Source organism: Equus przewalskii, chromosome 6, assembly GCF_037783145.1.
Source record: "Equus przewalskii isolate Varuska chromosome 6, EquPr2, whole genome shotgun sequence".
Taxonomy (NCBI): Eukaryota; Metazoa; Chordata; class Mammalia; order Perissodactyla; family Equidae; genus Equus; species Equus przewalskii.
The window spans coordinates 75,154,184-75,180,145 of NC_091836.1; the positions used below are offsets into that span (position 1 = coordinate 75,154,184).

General features: G+C 33.8%; 1 protein-coding gene and 2 pseudogenes across 1 annotated transcript; all 3 read left to right on the forward strand.

Annotated features, from left to right (window-relative positions):
- Window positions 1–474: 474 nt before the first annotated feature.
- On the forward strand, window positions 475–1,436 carry LOC103555743 (putative olfactory receptor 56B2; annotated as a pseudogene).
- Window positions 1,437–10,119: 8,683 nt separating this feature from the next.
- On the forward strand, window positions 10,120–11,080 carry LOC103555744 (putative olfactory receptor 56B2; annotated as a pseudogene).
- Window positions 11,081–17,169: 6,089 nt separating this feature from the next.
- Window positions 17,170–21,371, forward strand: LOC103555745 (putative olfactory receptor 56B2). Its single transcript, XM_008527496.2, has 2 exons — window positions 17,170–17,177; window positions 20,411–21,371. Exons 1-2 carry the CDS (start codon window positions 17,170–17,172, stop codon window positions 21,369–21,371), a joined length of 969 nt encoding a protein of 322 aa, XP_008525718.2.
- The last annotated feature ends 4,591 nt before the right edge of the window (window positions 21,372–25,962 follow it).

The window sequence follows — 25,962 nt, forward strand, 5'->3', positions numbered from 1 at the left end:
TTTGTGTATTTCTACATTCTAATTTTTTTACAAGAGTACCTGAGTTGTATCATACAAATCTTGAAGTTCACGTTTTAGAATCACATGTATATTCAAGTGAACTTCATTGTTAATCCAGGTTATTTTTTAAAGGTTCTCTTCAATGTGTGTGGTAAACCACTTGTTAAGTCAAAGGAAGTATGATAGAATAGTAATATTGACCATTCGCTTGCTCACATTATTCCTCAATTATGAGAGGTAGAAATAATGTGACCTACCTTATGTAGTTTTTGTGATGACTAACTGAATGAACGCATAGAGTGTGACACCACAGTTCCCGTTCCATTAGGAATGTCCAATAATGTTAATGATGGGATGACAATAATAATGATGAATCCCTCCCTTCAATATCATGAAACTGGGAAACTCTTTTTCAATACTGCCGGAGAGATTAGTAAGATTAGGACTCTTGAATACTTTTCCTCTTAGTGGAGGATGTTCCAAGATCTTACAGATTCCAACAGTTCTAAGTTCCAGGTCTCTGAGTTCATTCTGATGGGATTCCCAGGTATTCACAGTTGGCAGCACTGGTTCTCCCTGCCCCTGACTCTGCTCTGCTTCTTAGCTCTCAGTGCCAACATCCTTGTCCTGATCATCATAAATCAAGAAGCAACCTTGCACCAGCTCATGTACCATTTCCTAGGCATTTTGGCTATGGCGGACATGGGCCTAGCTACTACCATCATGCCCATGATTTTAGCTATCTTATGGCTTAATGCTGAAGCCATCAGTCTCCTTGAGTGCTTTGCTCTTATGTATATCATACATTGTTTTGTGGGCATGAAATCAGGCATTTTTGTCTGCATGGCTATAGATGGATATATAACCATGTGCTGACCCATACATTATCTATCAATAGTTACTGAATCATTTGTGGTCAAAGCAACTGTGTTCATAGCACTCAGAAACAGCCTAACTACCACCCGAGTGCCTGTATTTGCTACTCAGAGACAATACTGCTCCCAGAACGAAATTGGGCTCTGTCTTTGCTCTAATGTTGGAGTCACTAGCCTATCCTGTGATGATGACAGGACAGTCAAGAGTATCTATCTGTTTCTTCTGGCCTGGACACTCATGGGAAATGACCTAGGTTTGATTATTTGGTCATATATTTTGATACTTTACTCTGTGCTTAAGCTGGCCTCAGCAGAAGCTGCATCCCAGGCCCTAAGTACCTGCAATTCCCACCTCATCCTAATCCTTTTCTTCTACACAGTCATCATGGTCATTTCTATCACACACAGTAGAGCAATTGCAGTTCCTCTCGACATGTTCTATTCAATGTTGTACCCAATGTCATTCTTCCTGTCCTCAACCGCATGGTACACGCACTCAAGAACAAGGAGCTCAGTCAGTGCTTATATAAACTTCTTAAGCTGGACATCAAGGGCAGATAATATGGAGAAGGTGTTTGCTTTGTTGTATTATTATGGTGAGAACATTAAAGTTCTATTCTTACAGTAACTTTCAAGTATACAATACAGTATTAACTATTGTCACCGTGCTGTACATTAGATCCCCAGAACTCATTCATATTTATAATTGCAGGTTTTTACCCTTTGACTGACATGTCCCAATTTTCTCCACCTCTTGACTCCTGACGACTACCATTCTAATCTCTGTGTATATGAGTCTGATGTTTTTAGATTCCATGTGTAAGTGATATCATACAGTATTTGTTTTTCTCTGTCTGACTTAAACTCATTTAGCATACTGCCCTCAAGATCCATTAATGTTTTTACAAATGAGAGGATTTCCTTCTTCCTCATGGCTGAATAACATTCCATTGTACGTATATGCCACATTTTCTTTATCCATTCATCCATCAGCAGACACTTCAGTTGTTTCCATATCCTGGCCTATTGTGAACAGTGCTGCAATGAACATGGAGTGTAGATTTCTCTTTGAGGTAGTAATTTCATCTCCTTTGGATCTATACCCAGAAGTAAAACTTCCAGATCATGTGGTAGTTGTGTTTTTAATTTTTTGAAGAATCTCCACATTGTTTTCCATAGTGACTGTACCAGTTTACATTCCCACTAACAGTGCACCAGGGTTCCCTTTTGTCCCCATTCTCACCAGAACTTGCAATCTATTGTGTTTTTTTTGAAAAATAGTCATTCTAACAGGTTTTAGGTGATACCTCATTGTAGATTTCATTTGCATTTCCCCATTGATTAATGATACTGAGCACTTTCCAGGTACTTGTTGGCTATTTGTATGTCTTCTTTGAAAAATATCTATTCAAGTCCTCTGCATATTATTAATAAAATGGTTAGATTTTTTGCTAGAATAGTATGAGATGCTTGTATATTTTGGATATTAACCCCTTATCAGATATATGGTTTGAAAATATCTTTTCCCAGTCTGATACTTGCCTTTTCATTTTGTTGATTGCTGCACAGAAATTTTTAATTTGATGTAGTCCCACTTGATTTTTGTTTTTGCTCTGGTACCTTTGGTGTCATATTCAAAAAAAATCATTGCCAAGACCCATATCAAGGAGCTTTTTCCCCTATGTTTTCTTCTAGGAGTTTTATGGTTTCAGATCTTACATTCAAACCTATAATCCATTTTGAGTTAATTTTTGTGAGTGGTGTAAGATAGGGGTCTATTTTCAGTCTTTTGCATGTGGATATCCAGTTTTCCTGGAACCACTTATTGAAAAGACTATCCTTTCTTCATCGAGTATTTTTGACTCCCTTGTCAAATATTAGTTGACCATATATACATGGGTTTATTCATGGGCTCTTGATTCTGTTCCATTGGTCTATGTGTCTGTTTTTATGCCAATGACATACTGTTTTTATTACTATAGCTTTGTAATATAGTTTGAAATCAGGAAGTGTGATGCCTTCAGCTTTGTTCTTTCTAATAATTGCTTTGGCTATTTGGGGTCATTTGTGGTTCCACACAAATTTTAGCATTATTTTATTCTATTTCTGTGAAAAATCCCATTGGAATTTTGATAGAGATTGCATTGAATCTACAGAAGAACTTGGGTGGTACAGATATTTTAACAAAATTCACTCTTCTGATCCATGAGCATGGAATATCTCTCCATTTATTTGTGTTTTCTTCAAATTCTTTTATCAATGTCTAATAATTTTGGTGTATATATCTTCTCTTCCTTGGTTAAATTTATTCCTAAGTTTTTACCGTTTCTGACACTATTGTACATTTGAATGTTTTCTTTATTTCTCTTTCAGATAGTTAATTGTTAGTATATAGAAACACAACTGGTTTTTGTATGCTGATGTTGTATCCTGAAACTTTTCTGAATTTGTTTATGATATCTAACTGTTTTTTGGTGGAGTCCAGAGGATTTTCAAGCTACAAGGTCTTGTTATCAGCAAACAGAGATAATTTTCTTTTCCAATTTTGATGTCTTTTATTTCCTTTTCTTGCTTAATTGCTCTGGATAAGACTTTCTGTATTATGTTAAATAAGAGGGGTGAAAGTGGGCATCCAAGTCTTGTTCCTGATCTTAGAATGAAAGCTTTTGGCCTTTCACTGTTGAATAATGTGTGGCTATATATGGGTTTGTCATATATGACCTGTATTATGTTCACGTACATTCCTTCTATACCCACCTTGTTAGGAGTTTTTATCACAAAAGGATGTTGAATTTTGTCGATGCTTTTTCTGCATCTATTGAGATGATCACATGATTGTCGTCTGTCATTCAATTAATGTGGTGTATCAAACTTATTGATTTGCATACACTGAAACATCCTTGTGTGCCAGAGATGAATCCACTTGATCATAGTGCATCATCCTTTTAATGTGTTGTTGAATTCAGTCTGTTAATATTTTGTTGGGACTGTTTGAATTTACATTTATCAGAGGTATTGGCCTGTAGTTTTCTTTCCTTGTAGTGTTCTTGTCTGGCTTTAGTATCTTAGTAATGCTGGCCTCATGAAATGAGTTTGGGAGAGTTCAAGTGGTGATGTCTCTTGAATACATACCCTAAATCAACTGAAAGATAATTCTTTTCTGTTCCAAGATCAGTTAGTTTTTTTCTTAAGCATTTTGAGTGTTATAATATTATTAATTTGCATCTGTTGGGGTGATCATATGCTTAATCTTCACTTTATTGATAACATATTGATTTATGTTGCTGAGTTTTATCTCAACTTTATAATGTATAATTCACATACATTAAAATGCACATATTGTAAAGATACTATTTAAGAAGTTTTGACAGATATATACACCTGTGCACCAACTATATAATTATGTTATAAAAATTTTTATTACCCCTCAAAATTTCCTTGTGCTCCTTTCAGTCAATCGTCAACCACATTTCAAGTCCCAAATACCTCCCGATCTGCTTTGTAACATTACATATTAAATTAGTGACCCTAAATATTAGTATACATGGGGTAATATAGTATGTTCCTTTCTGTCTGGTTTCTTTCACCCAGCATAATATTTGTAAGATTCATTCATGTAATTTTGAGTATTAGTAGTTCATTCTTTTTGAATTGCTTCTAGTATGCCATAGTATGGATTTACTACAATTTGTTTGCTCCCTCACCTGTATTATCAGATATTCATTTGTTTCCTGATTGGGGCTATTATGAATAACTAACTGTAGCCCTTCATGAGCAAGTCTTTTTATAGGCACATATTTTTAGTTTTCTTAGGTAGATATCTAGGAGTGGAATTGTTGAGTCATATAATAGGTATATGTTTAAAGTTTTCATGAAACTGGCAAAGTGTTTTGCAAAGTGATTTTACCATTTACATTCCCAACAACAGTATATGGAAGTCCAGGTGGTGCACGTTCTTACCAACACTTGATATGGTCAGTCTTTTTAATTTCAAACATGCTACTGTGTTTATCGTGATATCTCATTGTGATTTTGCTTTGAGTTTCCCAGATGACTAACGATACTAAGCCTTTTTTGTTTTCTTTTCTCTTACACATCCTCCTTGGTGAAATGTCTGTTCAAACATTTTGTCATTTTTATTTGGGTTATATGTAGTATTATTATTGAATTGAAAATATTCATTATATATTACAAATAAAGGTCATTATTAAGATAGATTTATGGTAAATCTTTTCTCTCTCATTTTCTAATTTGTCTTTTCATGTTGGATATTATTAATAGTGTCTTTCAAAGAGGAGAAGTTTTTAATTTTAGTCATGTACATCTCACCAAATTTTTATTTTGTAGTTTAAACTTTTTGTTTCCTAGCTAAGAAACATTGCCTAGCTCAAAGTCATTAAGACAGCCTTTAAATTTTCATCTAGAGGATCTGTAATTTTATCTTCTAGTTTAACTGTGTGCTCCATGTTCAGGTAATTTTTTTGTATGCAGTGAGGTAAGGGCAGTGATTCATTTGTCCCCAGGGACACACAATTGTTCCAGCACCCTGTGGAAAATCTATTCCTCTTATTACATATTTTCATTCCTTTGTTGAAAATCAGTAGACCATATATGTATGAGTCTTTTCCTGGACTCACTTTTCTGTTTCATTTATTTTTATTTCTATCCTTTTATTATCACTATATTATCATGATCACTGTAGCCTTGTAAGTCTTTAAATTAGTTAGTGTAAGCCCTCTATATTTGTTCCTTCTTTTTAAAGATTGCTTTATATATTCTTTGTCCTTTCCAAGTCCATAGATATTTTAGCTTAATTTTTTAGAGTTATAAAGGTCTTTCCTGGATTTTTATGAGGATCCTATTGAACCTGTAGATCAATTTTAGAAAAATGATATTTTAACACTCTCCAGTATTCCAATCCTTGAGCATATTAAATTTATTTATTTAGACCTTCTTTGAACTCTCTTAGCAATGTTCTGTAGTATAGTGTAAAGGTCTTGCAATATCTTACTAAATAGATACCTAAGTGTTTTATCAATGTTGAAACCTATGATAAATCATTTTTGTTTTCTTACACTTTCAATTTTGTATTGTTTATTGCTGTTGAATATAAATAAAGTTAATTTTAGTGTTATTGCTTATTTTTCTTATTTTGGTTTTTATTCAATCCTCTTTTTTTCTAGATTTTAAGGTGAAACTTCAGATAACTGATTTTAAATACTATTATAGGTATTTAAATCTGCTAATTTCTCTCTAAAAAATGCTTTTCTGTTTCCCTCAAATTTTGATAGACTGAAATGTGTTCACTTTCTGCACGAGTTCTTTGACATGATTATTCAGATTTTTAATTCACATATATCTTGGAAGTATTTGGCATTTTAGTATTATTAATTAGTAATTTAGTTATTTTTAGTTAGAGAGCATATTCTCTATGATTCCTATGCTATTAAATTTATCCTCCCATGTTTTATGACCCATATGCACTTGAAAAGAAAGTGTATTCTGCTATTTGGGGCATAGAGCATGGACAAGCAGGAAACGACCTTTATCTCTGTGTCTGTCTTCCACCACATTTAACACGACGACCCTCCGAGAACAATGAATACTGCTTTACTTCTTTCTACCTTCCAAATCTTACACAAATTCCCCTTTTGGACAACTCCAATCCACCAACAAAGAAGAAGAAGATTCTGGGAAGTGTAATTCCATCTTAACCAAATTGACACTGTACAAATCACCACTGAGTTATTTTCCCTTCTAACAAAACAAATAAGATAAAAAATTCATTTCTCCATGTTGAAGAATTCAAGTTGTAATTATTTCTTACCAAAAGACAGGATTGTGTGGATATGAAGTCATGAGGAAAGAAGAAAAGATATTCATTTTTAGATTCATATGAGTATACATCCAAGAAACTGAGTGAAAGGAATAGTCCTTTTCAGGAAAAGATATTTTGTAAAAGCTGCTTGCATTTGCTGCTAACTTGTAAGAAATTAAGTTTAATTTTTCCCCCATATATTGGTATTTTCTTTTAATTATGAGTTAAAGTGTTTGAGTTGCTTCTTTATGTTTTATAAAGAGAATTCTTATAAGAGTAATGACTGTGTGTCTGTGACTCTCAATAATCAGAGTAGTTTTTATTCCACTTTTTGCATTTCTATTTTTGAGAGCATAATTTTTACAAATTAACTAAAAGTGAACAATAAATTTGACAAGATAGATGAAATGGAAATTCCTTGAAATATCCAATCACCAAAACTGACAGAAAAAGATAGAAAAAATCTAAATAAGCCCATATCTGTTAGAGAAATAGAATCTGTAATTAAATCCTTTCCATAAAAGTAACTCCAGGCTCAGATGACGTTAATGGTGAATTTATTCAAATATTTAAATAAGAACTAAATCCTTGCAGAGAACATTGAATGATGTAACACTTCCAAACTTGTTTCATGAAGACACACAACTTCAATATCAAAACCTTACGAAGACATTATAAGAAAGAAAATTGATGGGCCAATGTGTCTTAGGAATGCAGATGTAAAAAATCTTAAAGTATTAAGAGTAAAAATTGAACCTATTAATGCATGAAAAACATAATAACTAGTAACCAATTGGAGTTTATCTCAGAAATATAAGGTTGAATTAATACTTAAACATCAATCAATGTTGTTTAGATATTAATAGAATAATCTCATAGAATCAAATAGAATTATCTCATTTAAAACTTGAAACATTACTTTGAGATTGATATTATTATTGCAATCTTATAGAGATTAAAATGATTTAGTACCAATAGAAGTCTATACATGATAACAAACTTAATTGATACGACTATTAAATGGAATACGAGAATACAAGTTCAGGTCTATCATTTGCCAAAGATTATTATTCACTACTACATTGTACTCACTGTTACACAATAACTTTCTGTCTGCAGTTATGCCATAACTAATACTGAACCCTACTGTCAATCCTACATCTATGACCTTAGTAGTTTCATGTATCATCAGAATCTTAAGAGAATCTCTTGGTAATTTCATGTGTCAGGCAGTAGTTGAGGCCAAGCTTAACTCAGGGAGGCTTTCTCAAAGAGAGCAGTATTAACATAAATTTCTGAGCCCTGTCACATCCATTTTATCTTGTTTACCTAATACTAAACCTGTGTTCAGTTATATGACAGAAAAAAAAGAACTTTCTAATTGCCTCTTACCAATTGGAAATTTTGTACATTTCTTCCCTTCAATAAACCCACCCATAAACATAAAGGTATGGCCTTTACTAGACATCTTGGCATGTGTTGTCACATATGCCAAGTATATTTCCAAATAATGTACATATTAGAAGACATATATACATAAACAGAATTTGTCAACCTTTCACACCCTTGCATTATTTATACATATGTAACATATGCATAATATTTATGAGCATGTATATTTGCTTAATATAGTTTTTAATAAGAAATATTGGCACAAAACAAAAGAGATTTTAGGAAGTATATTGCCATTCAAAGATTTTCTACGGTGAAAAATTTCCTAGCAGAGCAGAAGCCTGGGGGCATATCTGCCATCTGTTAGTTTGCTATTCAGTTTATTTAACTATTATTTTACCTAATGCTGTTAATATTGTAACTCAGGATACTTTAAAAGGAAGGCTTGCCTTTGGGCTTTTCCTTTATCGTAACTATCTTCTCTGGAATGAAGATATAACACATGAGATTTATAATAATTGAAGTCTCTCACGCTAGGAAGAAGCTCTGTAGTATAGAGCTTGTTTTGTATAAGGATGTAGATTGGTGGATTCTTTTCTGGAAAAATTGAAAGACCTTGAAAAGAGACCTACAAACACTGATAAACAAGAACATGAACATGAAGCAAAGAGGTCCCTACAAGAGCAGTAAAGTTAAATACCACCAATTGAGACTCACTCATCACCTGGAGTTTCAAATCAGCTTTCTAAAGACTATTAAGTCTGAAGTAATAGACAAAGATGGCAAGACATTTGAGAAATAGTTCCAAAATTAAAGATAAAAAACAAAGCAAGCTATAAAAATAAAATACTGAATTTCAAAAGTTATGAAAACAGTCTATATGAAGCAAACGGATGTATTTATTTCAATATATATCTTCCTTAACTTACCTTTGTTTGTTATGTTGTAGGTACAATGGAATGATATTGGGTGAAGATGAATATATCCAGCAAGTCTATAGCCACATTTTTCTTCTGTAAATACTGTAATTTTGAACCACAATATTTTCCAAATGTTCTATGTTTTTATACTATGTATTTAACTGCGAAATGTTGAAAGGAAACAAATAATAAACAGCACACATTTGGTAGAAAGAGATCATGAAAATCTGTTTCAGTTTTTACCTTAAAATGAATACATGATTAAAAACAGGAAGCTTCTTACACATAGAGTGATTTAATTTTAGTATTTTGATTTTGAAAACATTTACCTGAAACTCATTTTTTAACATCTGCTTTATTCCTTACAGTGTGTCTATCTGCAGTGCTCCAAGAAGCAAAAAAGTGTCCGAGTAGGAGAGAGGTACTCAAAACCAGAATCAACTGGATTTAAAGAATATTGAGATTCCTAAACCGAATTTTTCTCTGATAGTTACATGGCTTTGAACAGGTCATTAGCAATTTTAGACATCAGTTTCCTCACTAAAACATGGATATACAACGTTACCTCATACATCTTAATTAAAATTAAATAATATTCTTGAGTATTTCAAGAACTCTCAAGTCCTTGAATAAAAAGAGTTCTTTTCCATATCCCATACTCTAATCTCTCACCTAAATGTCTCCACACATACAAGTCTCTACACTTATTCTGTACATTAAGTTTCTAAAGAAACCAATGCGTTAGCAAAATGAAACTTAAAAGGCCAGGCTGGGATACCAGACGGCTTTCCTCTTGTCCAGCTTCCATGACTTACCAGGCAGAAGATAATGACCAAGTTCTTGGTATTCTCTAATGTTGTATTCCTCAATAATGTGGAAAATATATGACCTGCCTTATGGAGTTTTTGTGGTGATTAACTGAGTTAGCATCCAGAATGTACAACCATAGTTCTGTTTCATTAGAAATGTCCAATAATGTTAACGGTGGATTGAGACTATGTAAAGATGATAATTTCCCCTCTTCAATATCATGAAGTTGGGTTATTTCTTTTGAAGTACTGTAAGAGATATTATTAAGATTAATAACCTTGAATACTTTTCCTCTTAGTGAAGGATGTTCCAGGATTTCAGAGATTCCAACAGCTCTGCGTTCCAGGTCTCTGAGTTCATTCTGATGGGATTCCCAGGCATTCACAGCTGGCAGCACTGGCTCTCCATGCCCCTGGCTCTGCTCTACCTCTTAGCTCTCAGTGCCAACATCCTTATCCTGATCATCATCAATCAAGAAGCAACCCTGCACCAGCCTATGTACCATTTCCTGGACATTCTGGCCATGGTGGACATGGTTTGGCTACCACTATCATGTCCAAGATTTTGGCTATCTTCTGGTTTAACGTTAAGGTCATCAATCTCTGTGAGTGCTTTGTTCAGATGCAACACATACCTTGTTTTGTGGGCATGGAGTCAGGCATCTTAGTCTTCATGTCTATAGAAAGATATATAGCCATTTGCTGACACCTATGCTATCCTTCAATAATTACTAAACCTTTTGTGATCAAAGCAACTGTGTTCATGGTACTCAGAACCATTTGTCTACCATCCCAGTACCTGTGTTGGCTGCTTAGAGACAGTTCTGATCCCAGAACCAAATTGAGCACTATCTGTGCTCTAATCTTGGAGTCACTAACATATGCTGTGATTATGACAGGACAGTCGAGAATATCTACCAGCTACTTTTGGCCTGGACACTCATGGGAAGTAACCTGGGTTTGATTATTTTGTCATATGCTTTCATACTTCACTCTCTGTTGAAGCTGAACTCAGAAGAAGCTGCATCCAAGGCCCTAAGTACCTGTGCTTTCCACTTCATCCTAACCCTCTTCTCCTATACAGTCATCATTGTCATTTCCATCACCAATAGTAGAGCAACGACTGTTCCTCTCATCCAAGTTCTGCTCGGTATACTACCCAATGTCATTACTCCTGTCCTTAACCCTATGATGTCTGCACTCAAGAGCAATGAGCTCAGGCAGGGCTTAAAAAATGTTCTTATGCTGGACCTCAAGGTCAACTAACATGGAGAAGGTGCTCACTTTTGTAATTTCCCCACATATATACCCATTATATTCTCCAAGATTTCCAGAAAGCTGTAGAATTACAAAACACAGGCACTTTTCAGTTACTATAAGAAATCAGTCACATTTAATGAAACTTCAAGAAAAAGTGATGAAAGTAATATTTGAATTCTTGATGATCAGGAAAGATCTTCATTCAAAAGAACGGTACAATGATGCTGATTGTGTCTAGGAATCCAAGAGAAAGACAAGTGAAACACATTTCATTTTCTTACCTAGTTGCCATTGCCAGAACATCTAGATTCTGTCAAATAGAGGCAGTAGAATAAACATCTGCCAATTTCTTTTCTTTATCTGTTAGAAATTTTAGTAAGATTTTCAACATGGCACACCATAATTTTTATTCCATATTTTTCGTAATGGAAGGTTCATACCCAAAACAGAAAATTTCCTTTAATTGATGAGTTTAATTCATGTACATTGATGTATTTACTGATAGCAGAGAACTTACTCGTGTTGTTTGTCTATTTGCCTTCTAACAAGCCTTATATGTTTCAAATGGACAAAGGACTTGAATAAACATTTCTCTAACAAAAATGTATAATGGCCAAAAAAACCACGAAATGATGGTCAACATAATCAGTCATTAGACAAACTCAAACCAAAACCACAATAAGACACCTCAATGTTCCCTAAAATGGTTACTATATTTTTTATAAAAAGAAATTTGAAATTATTGGTGATTTTGTGAATACACTGGAATCCTTGTACTTTTCTGGTAGGAATGTAAAATCATAAAGGATCTGTGGAAAACAGTACTGATAAATAGACCAAAAGTTAAATGCAATTATCAATTGACTCAGGAATTCAACTCCTAAGTAAATACCCAAAATAATTGCAAACAGATCTTACAATGAAAACCTGCACATGATATTCATAGTGGCATTATTAACCAAAAAATTAAAATAACCCAAATATCCATCAGCTGTTGAGCTGATGTTGAGATGTTGAGATGATGAGCTGATATATTGATACAAGGAATTATTAATAACCCATGAGAAGGGAGAAGTACTGATACATGCTGTTAGACAGATAAACTTTGAAAAAATTATGCTAAATGAAAACAGCCAGACGCAAAAGGCTACATGTTGTATGATTCCATTTATATGGAATGTCCAGAATAAGTAAGTCCACTGAATCTGAAAGCAAATTAATGGTTCTTGGAAGATGGTAGCATAAGAGGACTCTGAACTCACCTCCTTCCAGGGATATAACAAATCTACAACTACCTGTGGAAAAATTGCCTCTGAGAGAGATTTGGAAACTGGATAAAAAGAACCCTTCAACAAGGAACAACACTGACAGGGGTGGAAGAGGAAGAAATATACCTCTGCTGGAGAAAAATGAAAAGTAAAATCTTAAAAGATTACACGTGATGATCAAGTGAGTTTAGTTCATGGATGTAAGGATGGTTCAACACCCACAAATCAATCAACATAATACACCACATTTAAAAAAATAAAGAATAAAAATCACATGATCATCTCAATAGATTCAGAGAAAGTATTCAACAAGATACAACATACATTTATGATAAAAAAAAAACCTCTGAATAAAAGGGCCAATAGACAAAGTACCTCAACATAATAAAGACCAAGTATGACAAACCCATAGCTAACATCATATTCAAAGGTGAAAAACTGAAAGTTATTCCTTTAAGAACAGGAATCAGATAAGAATACAAGGGTGCTCACCTTCACTGCTCTTATTGAACACGGTATTGGAAGTCCTATCCAGAGCAAGCAGTCAAGAAAAAGAAATAAAAAGGATCCAAATTGGAAAAGAAATAAAACTGTCTCTATTAGCAGATGAGATTATTTTATATGTAGAAAACCCTAAAGAATCCACCAAAAAACTAAGAGAAATAATAAACGAATACAGTAAAGCTGCAGGATACAAAACTAACACACAAAAATCATTTGTCTTTATAATAAAACCAAAGTAGCAGAAAGAGAAATTAAGAATACAATCCCATTTCCAATTGCAACAAAAAGAATTAAATACTTAGGAATAAACTTAATGAAAGAAGTGAAAGACCTTCTTGTTGAAAACTATAAAACATTATTGAAAGAAATCGAGGAACACACAAAGAAATGGAAAGATATTCCGTGCTCATGGATTGGAAAAATTAGCATAGCCAAAATGTCCATAATTCCTTAAGAAATCTACAGATTCAATGCAATCTCTATCAAAGTTCTGATGACATTTTTCACAGAAATAGAACAAAAATTCTAAAATTTATGTGGAAACAAAAGACCCCAAACAGCTAAAGCAATTCTGAGAAGAAAAAAATGAAGTTGGAGTTATCACACTCCCTGATTTCAAAATATACTGCAAAGCTATAGTAATCACAACAGCATGGTACGGGCACAATAGTAGACACACATATCATTGGAACAGTACACAGAGCCTAGAAATAAACTCACACATCTATGGACACCTAATTTTGACAAGTGAGCTAAGAATATAATGGAGAAAGGAAAGTCTTTTCAATAGATGGTGTTGGGAAAACTGGAGAGCCACATGCAAAAGAATGAAAGTAGGCCATTATCTTATATGATAAAAAAAATCAACTCAAAATGGATTCAAGACTTGAATGTATGGTATAAAGCCACAAAACTTCTAGAATAGAACACAGGCAGTACACTCTGACATCGGTCTTAGCAGTTTCTTTTTGAATAGCATGTCTCACCAAGAAAGGGAAACTGAAGAAGAAATAAACAAATGGGACTACATCAAACCAAAACTCCTCTGCACAGCAAAGGAAACCATCGACAAAACAAAAAGACAACCTAACAATTGGGAGAAGATATTTGCAAACCATATATCTGATAAGGGGTTAACATCCAAAATATATAAATAATTTGTGCAACTCAACATCAAAAAAACAAACCCAGTTAAAAAATGGTCAAAGGATCTGAAAAGGCATTTTTCCAAAGAAGATATGCAGATGGCCAATAGGCACATGCAAAGATGCTCAACATCACTAACTGTTAGGTAAGTGCAAATTAAAACTTCAGTGAGATATTACTTCATGTCTGTCAAAATGGTATAATTAACAGACAAAAAATAACAAGTGTTGGAGAAGATGTGGAGAAAAGGGAACCCTCATACACTGATGGTGGTAATGTAAACTGGTGCAGCCGCTGTAGAAAACAGTATGGAGATTCCTCAAAAAATTAAGAACTACCATTCAGACTAGCCATTTCACTTATGGGTATTTAGCCAAAGAATAAGAAAACATGAATGTGTAAAGACATTTGCATCCGATGTTCATTGAGCATTATTCACAGCCAAGACCTAGAGACATCCTCAGTGCCCATCAATGGATGAATGCTTACAAAGGTGGTGTGTATATATATGTATACACAATGGAGTACTACTCAGCCATAAAAAATGTGAAATCTTGCCATTTGTGACAACATGAACCGACCTTGAGGGTATTATGCTAAGCAAAATAAGTCAGACAGAGGAAGCCAAATACCATATGATTTCACTCATAAATGGAATGTAAAAGCAACAACAATAACAAAAAACAAACACATAGATACAGAGTTTAGACTGGTGGTTACCACAGGGGAAAGGGGGAAGGAGGAGGCGAAAAGGGGTAATAAGGCACATCTGTAAGGTCATTGATGGCAATTAGTCTCTGGGTGGTGAACATGCTGCAGTCTACACAGAAATTGAAATATAATGATGTACACCTAACATTTATATAATGTTGTAAACCAATGCTGCCCCAATTAAAAAACAAATTAGTTATTGTCAGGTGCTGGAGAGACAGAGCAAATTGTGGTGACTAATTAATGGCTATGGAATTTCCTTTTGAGTTAATGAAAATTTTCTGGAATTATATAGTGTTGATGGTTGCACAGCACTGTGAATATACTAAAGCCACTCAATTTACATTTCGAAGAATAAAATCATTAATTTTATGTAATATGAATTTCATCTTAAAAAAAATGATAAGGTGAAAAACACTGTACTATAAGCATTCTCTAAATATATACTTGTCTCATTTCCTATCGAACATATACGTCTAAGAATATATGTCTAGGAAAATAAATGTAATGTGTAAAGATGTGTGAATACTTATGATGCACTTTTATTTAATCGTAATATCACCAATTAATTCTGTTTTCAGTGTGCTTAATATATAATCAATGGAAAATTCCAGAAATTATGTTTTAATATTGTACTATACAAATATTTCCTCAAAAACATATATAGCAAATGTATACTAAGAAATTAATTGCAGCCTCCTCCCGTGGCTGAGGAGTTGGAGTTCTGTGCACTCCGCTTTGGCAGCCCAGGGTTCTCCACCCATCAGCATGCTGTGGAGGCATCCCACAGAGTAGAGGAAGATTGGTACAGATGTTAACTCAGAGCTAATCTTCCTCGTAAAAATAAAATAAGTAAATTACAAAAACAAAAAAAGAGAAAGAAAGGAATTAGGGGGCTGGCCCTGTGGCTGAGTGGTTAAATTTCTTCACCCTCTGCTTGGGCGGCCTGTGTTCGCAGGTTCGGACTCGGGTCGCAGAACTGCTCCACTTGTCCACCTTGCTGTGGAGGCATCCCACATACAAAATAGAGGAACAGATGCTAGCTCAGGGCTAATCTTCCTCAAGGAAAAGGAAAGAATCAGAGATTATTTCTTTTAATTCAAGGGTTCAAATTCTCTCCTTCAAAGTTGATTTTTCTTTTTCCAATTAATAAAAATACGTAGGCATTACTTTTATTACCTAGTTAAAGGAATGTAAAACTAGAATCATTTATATTATTCCTATTATGACTATCATCATTACTAAATCATAATTTGGACACCTAAGTATTCTTAACTTAATATGCACACATAGTAAGCCTGAACTTTTGATGAAACTCTATAATTCCATAACATTCATCATCATCCTTGCTTGAAATAAAAAATAATCCAGTAAAAGAACACATGAATGTGTGTGAGAGTGATTGAAAGATTCTGAAACATTGTAAGCGCCTCCAACTTGTGTCCTAAAGGGTGTTACACACAAAGAAACAAAACCCTGTAAAAGTGTTATAAATTGCTGTTATTCATTAAAATTGCATTGTGTTCATTTTCATTGCTGAATCATCTTATAGGTAGTAGGAATAGAAAGCTTCCAATAATTTCCTTCTCTGATAGGGATTAGCTGAATTCCCGTAGCAGCACCTGTGTCTACTGTTGTATAATATTCCCTTGAGATATATAACACATATTTTTTTAAGGAATTAGTTCAATAGTACAGATATCAAGGGATTCAGAGGGACAGAGCAGTGAGTGTATACATATAGTAAAAGCATGATATTGTTGCTCAATACCCTGAACACCTGGACCAGATTGCATTCAACTCGTTTTGCTATTCAGAAACTAAGGTATTAAGGACATACCAAAGTGAAACTAATGATAGGATTGTTGTTGTTGCTAGTACTAAGATGAATTGGAGGGAGGCTTTTAAGTATATATGAACTGACCACTATACTATCGGAAACTGGTTTGATTCCATCTAACCTTTTGCCGGCAAAAATGCTGTAAAATGTTGGGTTTTCTTGAAAGTGTTTATTTCCAAAATTCTCAGATTGCAATTCAGGATAACTATCCATCATGATTATGAATATCTTTGTTATTTTCCTAACCAAATAGGAATCAATGGTTCTGTTGTGGTGGAAGTCAGGTATGAATCACCCACATGACAAGAATAATGAAGGAAGAGCTAGAGAACAGTTCTCTATCATAGTCAGCACACTCTTACTTCTTCCTGCCCTCCTCTTGTTCCTAAGAATGAGAGTCTAATTTATTGCTTCAGATATAGAAAGGCTTATTTGTGACTGTGTTTCGTCCACTTTAGGTAGCAAAACCTACTTGGAGGAACCCACTGTTATATTGAGGGGAGAACGTGGGTTTTAAAATTGACGAATGTCTAATGAGGAAACAAATTTATTTTCTATGCAGTTTAGAAATGAGAAGAGACAACAGAGGATTAAAAAACTTCTATTTTATAAGTAGCCACAGTCATATGTTAATGTTACTACTTTAATATACCTGTCAACCCACAGCATAATATGAATCCATTTTCCTTGCAGAAAAATTAAGCTGTAACATTTTGTAGTCATTTTAAGTTTGATTTGGAAAAACGCTAGTATAATTTGTGATTAATACTATATTACCTGGTATAAGCTGGGATCATTCACTGAGAGTTTTGCAAAGATATTGAAAATGGGACCTAAACTTCTCATATAACAGTAAAACCAGTGCTAGTGATCAACACTAGAAGTATAAAAAGAATCATGAAGAACAGAAACATGATATTGATTTCGTATTTAGGAAATGTGTTCTTAAGACTACGACACAAGGAATCTCAGAGATATAATTACTAGTCACAATTTATGGGTATCTATGCTTTCCCTAATTTTTCTACCTGCTTCTGCTGCATGCACACAAAGAATTCAGAGTTGACTGTTCAAATGTATTGAGAGAGAGAAATGAGTAATCCTATTTGTTCAACCACTCCGACAATTTGTACACACTACTCAGATATTTATCAATAATACATTTCAAAGCCTATCATATTTCCACAGTAATCAACTACATATGCATGTGAATACATATGTATATATACACATATATGAATTTTTACAATTTTGGTTTTTAATGAAAATTTCTAAAAAAGTGTGCAAAACAAAGTTGCTTGCAGACATTGAATACAAATTTATAAGTCTGAAGGAAAGAAACTTGATGGCAATTTTAGAACGTAAGGAAACAGGTTCTTATAAACCAATATTATTTTTATTTATACTGCAAATTACAGGGCTTTTGTTAGCCTTGCAATCGTGAGGTTAAATCCCTTCCAGTGCCTCAAAACAGGAAATTGAAGATCAGCTAAGTTGTGACTGATTGAAATGAATTTGTCATTTTTAAATTTTCTGCCATACACAAACTGAAAATGATACTTTCAGTATTTTCTATTTCCTTGCAGAAACTGTATCAGATCTGCACATGAAACAATTTGATACATTCAGCTTAAATTGTTCTGTGTCAAGCATGTTGTCTACCATTTCTCAAAGGTTATGACCCAACATTTATTGTTTGGGTCTCTATTTTGTCTGATAGTAATATTTCCTCTCAAATTCTGGAGTATGTGTTTGGTATGTTAATATGATTTCCATTTCCAAAAACATCATGTGTAGACTTTATTTACTGTTTTCTTGGCACTTCCCCTTCAATGTTCATATATATGTGTATATATCTTATTGCATAAATTTTTATATAACTGTAAATTATGACCAATTTGTAGTATAATTTAACTAATTAATCTTTGTTTCCCAATCCACAATCTTTGGTTTTTTCTGCCATCTTATTTTTTTCCTTGCTCTAAGAATTTGTGATGACACAAGAGAGGTCTTTGAAGAGCACTCTTATTAAACACTTCATATGTTACTTTGAAATTTATAAAGTTGCTTTTTATAGTATCTAAGCTGTCACCTTTTGTTGCAGACACATAAATATTAAACAGGGATGTAGGTCTAAAAATGGAATAAGGAACAGCTTGATATCTCTGATTATTCCACTCTTCTAAACAATCTTAACCATTCTCTTATTATGCCTGTAAATTTACTCTGGGAAGAAATTTTAGCTAATATTATGAATGCAAATATATCAGGTGTGATGAACACCAAGGAGGAGGCATCATAATAAATGAGAGGGTTGAACCCAATATTCACATTGAAGTGAAAGACCCACAGTGTCCTTCTACTACTCAAAGCCAAGACCACTGGCAGCCAGTCACATATTGCTCCTGATGGAGAATGCTGAATTCTTTTTGGAGAAATTGAAAGTCCATGAGAAAAGATCTATAAATACTAATAAGTAAGGATGCCAACAATGAAATAAAGAGGTTCCTACTAGAGCACTAAAGGTAAATCCTACCAATTAATATGACTCATTCATCATATCAGTTCAAATCAGCTTTCTAAAGACTTCTTTATTAAGTCTGAATTAAGAGCCAAAGATCGCAAAACATTTGAGAAATAGTTCCAAAATTAAAGAGAAAGAACAAAGTGAGTTATAAATATAAACTATAAGATTCAGAGGTTATTAAAATAATATATGTGAAGCAGAATAGAGGTATTTATACAAATACATATCTTCTTTAGTTTACCTTTCTTCATTATGTTTTAAGTACTATGGAATGCCTTTGGATTAAGATGAATATATCCACCAAGTCTATATGTACATTGCACTTCTGTAGAAACCATAATTTTAAACCACAATATTTTCCAAAAATTCAGTGCTTTTATACTACGTACTTAATATTTGAAATATTGAAAGGAAACAAACAGTAAATAGCACACATTTGGTAGAAACAAACCATGAATATCTATTTCAGTTTTTACCTTAAAATGAATACATGATTAAGTCAAGGAAGTTTCTTAGATAGAGCAATTTGATTTTACTAATTTAATTTTTAAAACATTTACCTGAAACTCATTTTTTCAAACATCTGCTTTAGGCTTTATAGTGTGGCTCTCTGGAGTGCTCCAAAAAGGAAAAAGTGTGTCCAAGTAGGGGAAATGTACTCAAAACCACAGTCAACTGGATTAAAACAATACTGAGATTCCTAAACCACATTTTCATCTTGTAGTTACTTGGCTTTCAACAGATCATTAGCAATACTAGACAGCAGTTTCCTCACTAAAACATTGGTGTGCAAATTTACCTCATAACCTTAATTAAAATTAAATGATATTCATGGGTATTTCACAAATTTGCAAGTCCCTGAATAAAAAGATTTCTTTTCCATATCCTATACTCTAATCTCTTACCTAAATGTCTCCATGCAAACAAATCTCTACACTTATTCTGTACAATAAGTTTTTAAAGAAAACAGTGATTTAGCAAAATGAAACCTAAGAGGCCAGGCTGGGATATCAGATAGCTTTCTTCCTGTCCAGTTTCTATGCCTTAAGAGACAGAAGATAATAACCAAGGTCCTGATATTCTCTAATGTTCTATTTCTCAATAAGATGGAAAATAGTGACCTGCCTTGCGGAGTTTTTGTGATGATTAACTGAATTAACATCCAGAATGTGTGACTCCTGTTCCTGTTTCATTGGAAATGTCCAATAATGTTAGCAGTGAGATGAGAATATTTAAAGATGATAATTTCCCCTCTTCAATATCACGAACTTGGGTTACTTCTTTTGAAGTACTGTTAGAGAGATTATTAATAAGTTTGAATACCTTTCCTTTCAGTGAAGGATGTTCCAGGATCTCAGAGATTCCAACAGCTCTAAGTTCCAGGTCTCTGAGTTCATTCTGATGGGATTCCCAGGCATTCACAGCTGGCAGCACTGGCTCTCCCTGCCCCTGGCTCTGCTCTACCTCTTAGCTCTCAGTGCCAACATCCTTATCCTGATCATCATCAATCAAGAAGCAACCCTGCACCAGCCTATGTACTATTTCCTTGGCATCCTGGCTGTGGTGGACATGGGCCTGGCTACCACTATCATGCCCAAGATTCTGGCCATCTTATGGTTTAATGCTAAAGCCATCAGTCTCCCTGAGTGCTTTGCTCAGATGTATGTCATACATTGTTTTGTGGGCATGGAGTCAGGGATCTTTCTTTGCATGGCTATAGATAGATATATAGCCATTTGTCAACCACTACGTTATCCTTCAATAATTACTGAATCTTTTCTGCTCAAAGCAACTATGTTCATGGCACTCAGGAACAGTCTGTCTACCATCCCAGTGCCTATCTTTGCTGCTCAGAGACATTACTGCTCCCAGAACCAAATTGATCACTGTCTGTGCACTACTCTTGGTGTCACTAGCCTAGCCTGTGATGACAGTAAAATCAACAGCATCTACCAGCTGTTTCTGGCCTGGACACTCATGGGAAGTGACCTGGGTTTGATTATTTTGTCATATGCTTTGATACTTCGCTCTGTGCTGAAGCTGAACTCAGCAGAAGCTGCATCCAAGGCTCTAAATACCTGCACTTCCCACCTCATCCTAATCTTTTTCTTCTACACAGTCCTTATTGTCATTTCCATCACCCACAGTACAGAAATGACAGTTCCCTTCATTCCAGTTCTACTCAATGTTCTGCACAATGTCATTCCTCCTGCCCTCAACCCCATGGTGTATGCACTCAAGAACAAGGAGCTCAGGCAGGGCTTATATAAAGTTCTCAAGCTGGACATCAAGGGCAAGTAATATGTAGAAGGTACTTACTTTTGGAATATCTCCACATATATATGCATTATATTTTGCAAGTTTTGCAAATGGCAGAAGAATCAAGAAACATTGTCACTGCAGCAAGTTTTCAGTTAGTATAAGGAATCACTGGCTATTAAAAAATTCAGAAAAAGTGGTGAAACTTATATTTGAAATCTCAGTTGTCAAGAAAATCTTCATCCCAAAGAATAACACAGTGTTGTCGATTGTCTCAAGGAACCCAAGTGAAATATACATTTCATTTTCTTACCTAGATTCCCTGGCTAGAATGTCCAGACAATGCTGAATAGAGATGGTTAGAGAAGATATCTGCCAATCTCTTCTTTATAACTAGAAAGATTAATCCATATACTTTTGATGTAATTACTGATCAGATAGGAATTATTTCTGCCATTTCTCTATTGGCCTTCCAATGTGTCTTATATCTTTTTTAAATGGGCCAAGAATTTGAACAGACATTTCTCTAAAGAACACAGGCAATGACCAAAAAGCACATGAAAAGATGTTCAAAATCACTAAATTCAAATCAAAACCACAATAAGATACCATTATATAACCTAAAAATGCTACGATATTTAAAAAAGAAAATTGGCAGATGTTGGCAATTTTCTGGAAACACATTAGAGTCCTCATACATGGCTTAAGGGTATTAAAATCACACCGGAGCTGTTTAAACCAGTTTGGTAATTAGTCAAAAAGTTAAAATAAACTAGCATATGACTTAGCAATTCAACTCCTAAGAATATGATCAAAATAATTGAATTCAGGTGTAACAACAAAACTTGTACACAAATGTTCAGAGACCCATTGTTAGCTAAAAAATGGAAGAGATCCAAATGTCCATCAGTTGTTGCATGGATAAACAAATTGAGACATATATGTACAAGAGATTATTATTCACCCTTAAAAAGGATGAAGTACTGATATACGCTCCTACAGAAGCGAACTTTGAAAACATCATGCTAAGTGAAAAAAGTAACCAAAGATTAAGTGTCGCGTGATTCCAATTTTATGGAATCTTCAGAATAGGTAATCCATTGAATCAGAAGGAAAATTAGTTGTTGGCAAGGGCTGGCGGGACAGTTCCAAAAGCAGTGACTGCTTAATGGTTATGGAGTTTCCCTATGAGCCAATGGATACGTACTGGAATTATGTAGCACAGCATGGTTGCACAGCATTGTGCATGCGCTAAAGTGACTTGATTGTACATTGTTAAATGATTATCTGATGGCATGTGAATTTTGATCAAAACATGATAAAGTAGAAAAAAGACTGTGCTAAAACTGTTCTCTGTATGAATATTTGTTGCATCATTTCTTGCAATATGAAAGAACATGTATATCTAAGATTAGGAAAAGGATCAAAGAAATTATATAAACACATCCGATGTACTTTTAACTAATGATAATATCGCTGAATAATCCTCCTTTAAAGTGCTCATCCTATAATGTCATTAAAATGGGACAATTTATGTTTTAATAGGATATTATCCAAACATTTTTCTAAAACATGTATAACAAAAGTATATTGAAAATATTAATTGTCAATCTTATCACCGTCTTCATTATTATCTCATCATTTGGGCATCTAAATATTCCTAATTTAAGATATATCCATGATAAGCCTAAACTTTGTATGAATTTCTACAGTGCCAGAATATTAATCCTCAACTTTACTTGACAGAAAAATTAAGATGATAAAAGAACATATGAATGTGTGTGACAGTGATTGTAACATTCTGAAACATTGTAATGGCTTCCAACTTGTCTCCTAGAAGACTTTACACATAAAGAAATAAATCCTTTTAAAAATGTTAAAATTCCTAGTATTCATTAAAATTAGATTGTGGTCATTCTCATTCCCCATATATCTTGTACACATACAAGCACACAGATACATGCATGACTATGAAATTATTTTGTTTGGGGGCATGATCTTATAAGTGATAGGAATGGAAATATTTTCCTTCTCTGATAGGGGTTAGCTGAATTCCCACAGCAACACCAGCATCTGATGTTGTACAATATACCCTAGGGATATATAATGCACATGTTTCCTTTAAAAATTAGTTCAACAGTACACATATCAAGGGGGTCAGAGGAAGAGGACAGTGAATGTACATATATTATAGAATCATAATTTTTTTTGCCTAAGACCCTGAACACCTGGACCAGACTGCATTTAGCTCATTGTTTTGTTATCCAGAACCTAAGGTATTAAGGATATACTAAAGTGAAACTAATAATAGAGTTGTTGTTGCTGCTAGTACTAAGATAAATTGAAGAGAGGACTTCTGAGTCTATATGAATTTATCGTTATACTATCAGAAATGCTGGTTTGATTCCATGTACCCATTTGAAGGCAAAAATGCAGTAAAAGATTGATTTTCTTGGGGCCTGCCCTGTGGCATACTGGCTAAGTTTGTGCATTCCACTTCAGCAGCCCAGCGTTTGTGGGTTCAAATCCCAAGCTCAGACCTACATCCTGAGATGTTAGCTCAGGGACAATCTTCCTCAGCAAAAAGAACATTGTGTTTTTCTTTAAAACTTTTATTTCCCCAATTCTCAGATTGCAATTCAGGATAAGTGTCCATCATAATTATGAATACCTATGTTATTTCTCTAACCAAATAGGAATAATTGGTTCTTTTGTGGTGGAAGTCAGGTATGAATCATCCCTATGACAAGAAGTAATGGGGGGAGACCTAGAGATTAGTTCTTGGTCACAGTTAGCACACTCTTGCTTCTTACCTGTCCTCCACTTGTTCTCAGAAGGAGAGTCTAACTTCCTTGCTTCAGTTCTACAGAGATTTATTTTTGACAGTTTTTCATCCATTTTAGATAGCAAACCTACTTGGAGGGACCCACTGTCATATTGAGAGAAGAACATAGGTTGTAAAACTGAGGACTGTTTAGTGAGGAAACAGGTTTATTTTCTATGCAGTTTGGAAACGAGAATACACAACAGGCAATATAACAATTGCGTTTTATAAGTTACCACATTTGTATTGTAATGGTACTACTACAATATACCTGCCCACCCACAGCATAATATGAATCCATTTTACTTGCAGAAAAATTAAACTAGAATGTATCAAAATCATTTTTAATTTTTTTTGTAATTTTTTGGTAAAATTTTGTAAACATTTTTGTAAAATTTAAATTTTTTTTGTAATGCAATTTGTGATTAATAACTGTATTACTTGGTATAAGCTGGGATCATTCACTGAGAGTTTTTCAAATATATTGGAGATGGGAGCTAAACTTCTCAGGTAAAAATAAAATCAATGTTATTAATCAACACTAGAAGTACATAAAGGAATCATGAGGAACATAAATATGATATTTATCTCATATTTGAAATTTGCATAATAAAAAAGGAATAATATGAGTTTACAAGAATCTATTTTCTTATATTTCAATATATTTTATTTTATATTCAATAAAATGTGTATTCAATATGCAATATATTTTATTTCATATATGCAAGTATATGAAATCACTGTAAAATAAGACCAATTAATAGTGTAGTTCCTTTAATTAATCTTTATTATGCTTTCCAAAATATTTGTTCTGTCTTCCACCTTTTCTTTCTCCTTTTTTGAGATTTTCTTTGTTTTCTCTAACTTATGATGTGTAAATTTTGTTTTTCTGAATTTAAGTTTTCTGTTAATTTATGAGGTAAACATTATAGTTCTGTTTCTTCTAGTGGTTCTTCTTATGCTGTCCAAAGAATAATATTTAGACTATGGTGTAACAATTCTTAAACTCTATTATGAACTTTGATTCATTTACTCCTCATCTATTCATTCACCCAAAAACGTTTATAATGTCTAATATGTGCATGATGTCTTGCTAGACACTGCAAATATAAATACAATATGTTCAAATATTAAGGGTTTGGTTAAATTGTGGTTGAATCAAAGATATAAATAAATTTTTATAATACCATGATGTTAAAATTAAAAAATATATATTGATCAATGGACAAATATATTTCTTACCTAGGAAGACTACCACTTTTCCAATTACGTCATATTAAGACGATTTAAAGGGTGGGTCTAAATGCTCTCTGAGAGAAAGCAGAGTCTTCAAGAAGAAGGTGGTGATTGAAGCTAAGTTTGGTCATAGGTGGGCACAAAATAGAAGAGGGGATTGCAAAATCACAAAGCTAAAATTAGTAGTGTGATATGAGTAGGAATTAGCAAACAGTAACGGAATGGAACACTGATCTGGCAGAATCCTAATCTTGCTTCAGGTATATAAGAGCATTTGTTTTTTACTCTTTGAAAAATTTCCTAAACTTTGCCAAAATTTTGCTTAGTTTCTATTTCTGTCTACTCTTGTATGACTCTAAGAGTTTATGATGATACAAGAGATGTTTTCGAAAAACACTTTTATAAATAGCTTGCCTTATGTTGCTTTGTTACTTTCAACAGGGCACTTTTTGTAGTATCTATTCTATCATTCTCTTGTCTGAATACATAAAGATAAAATAGGGATATAGGCAGAAAAACTGAATAAGGAACCACTTGATATCTTTGATTTATCCAGTACCCTAAACAATGTTA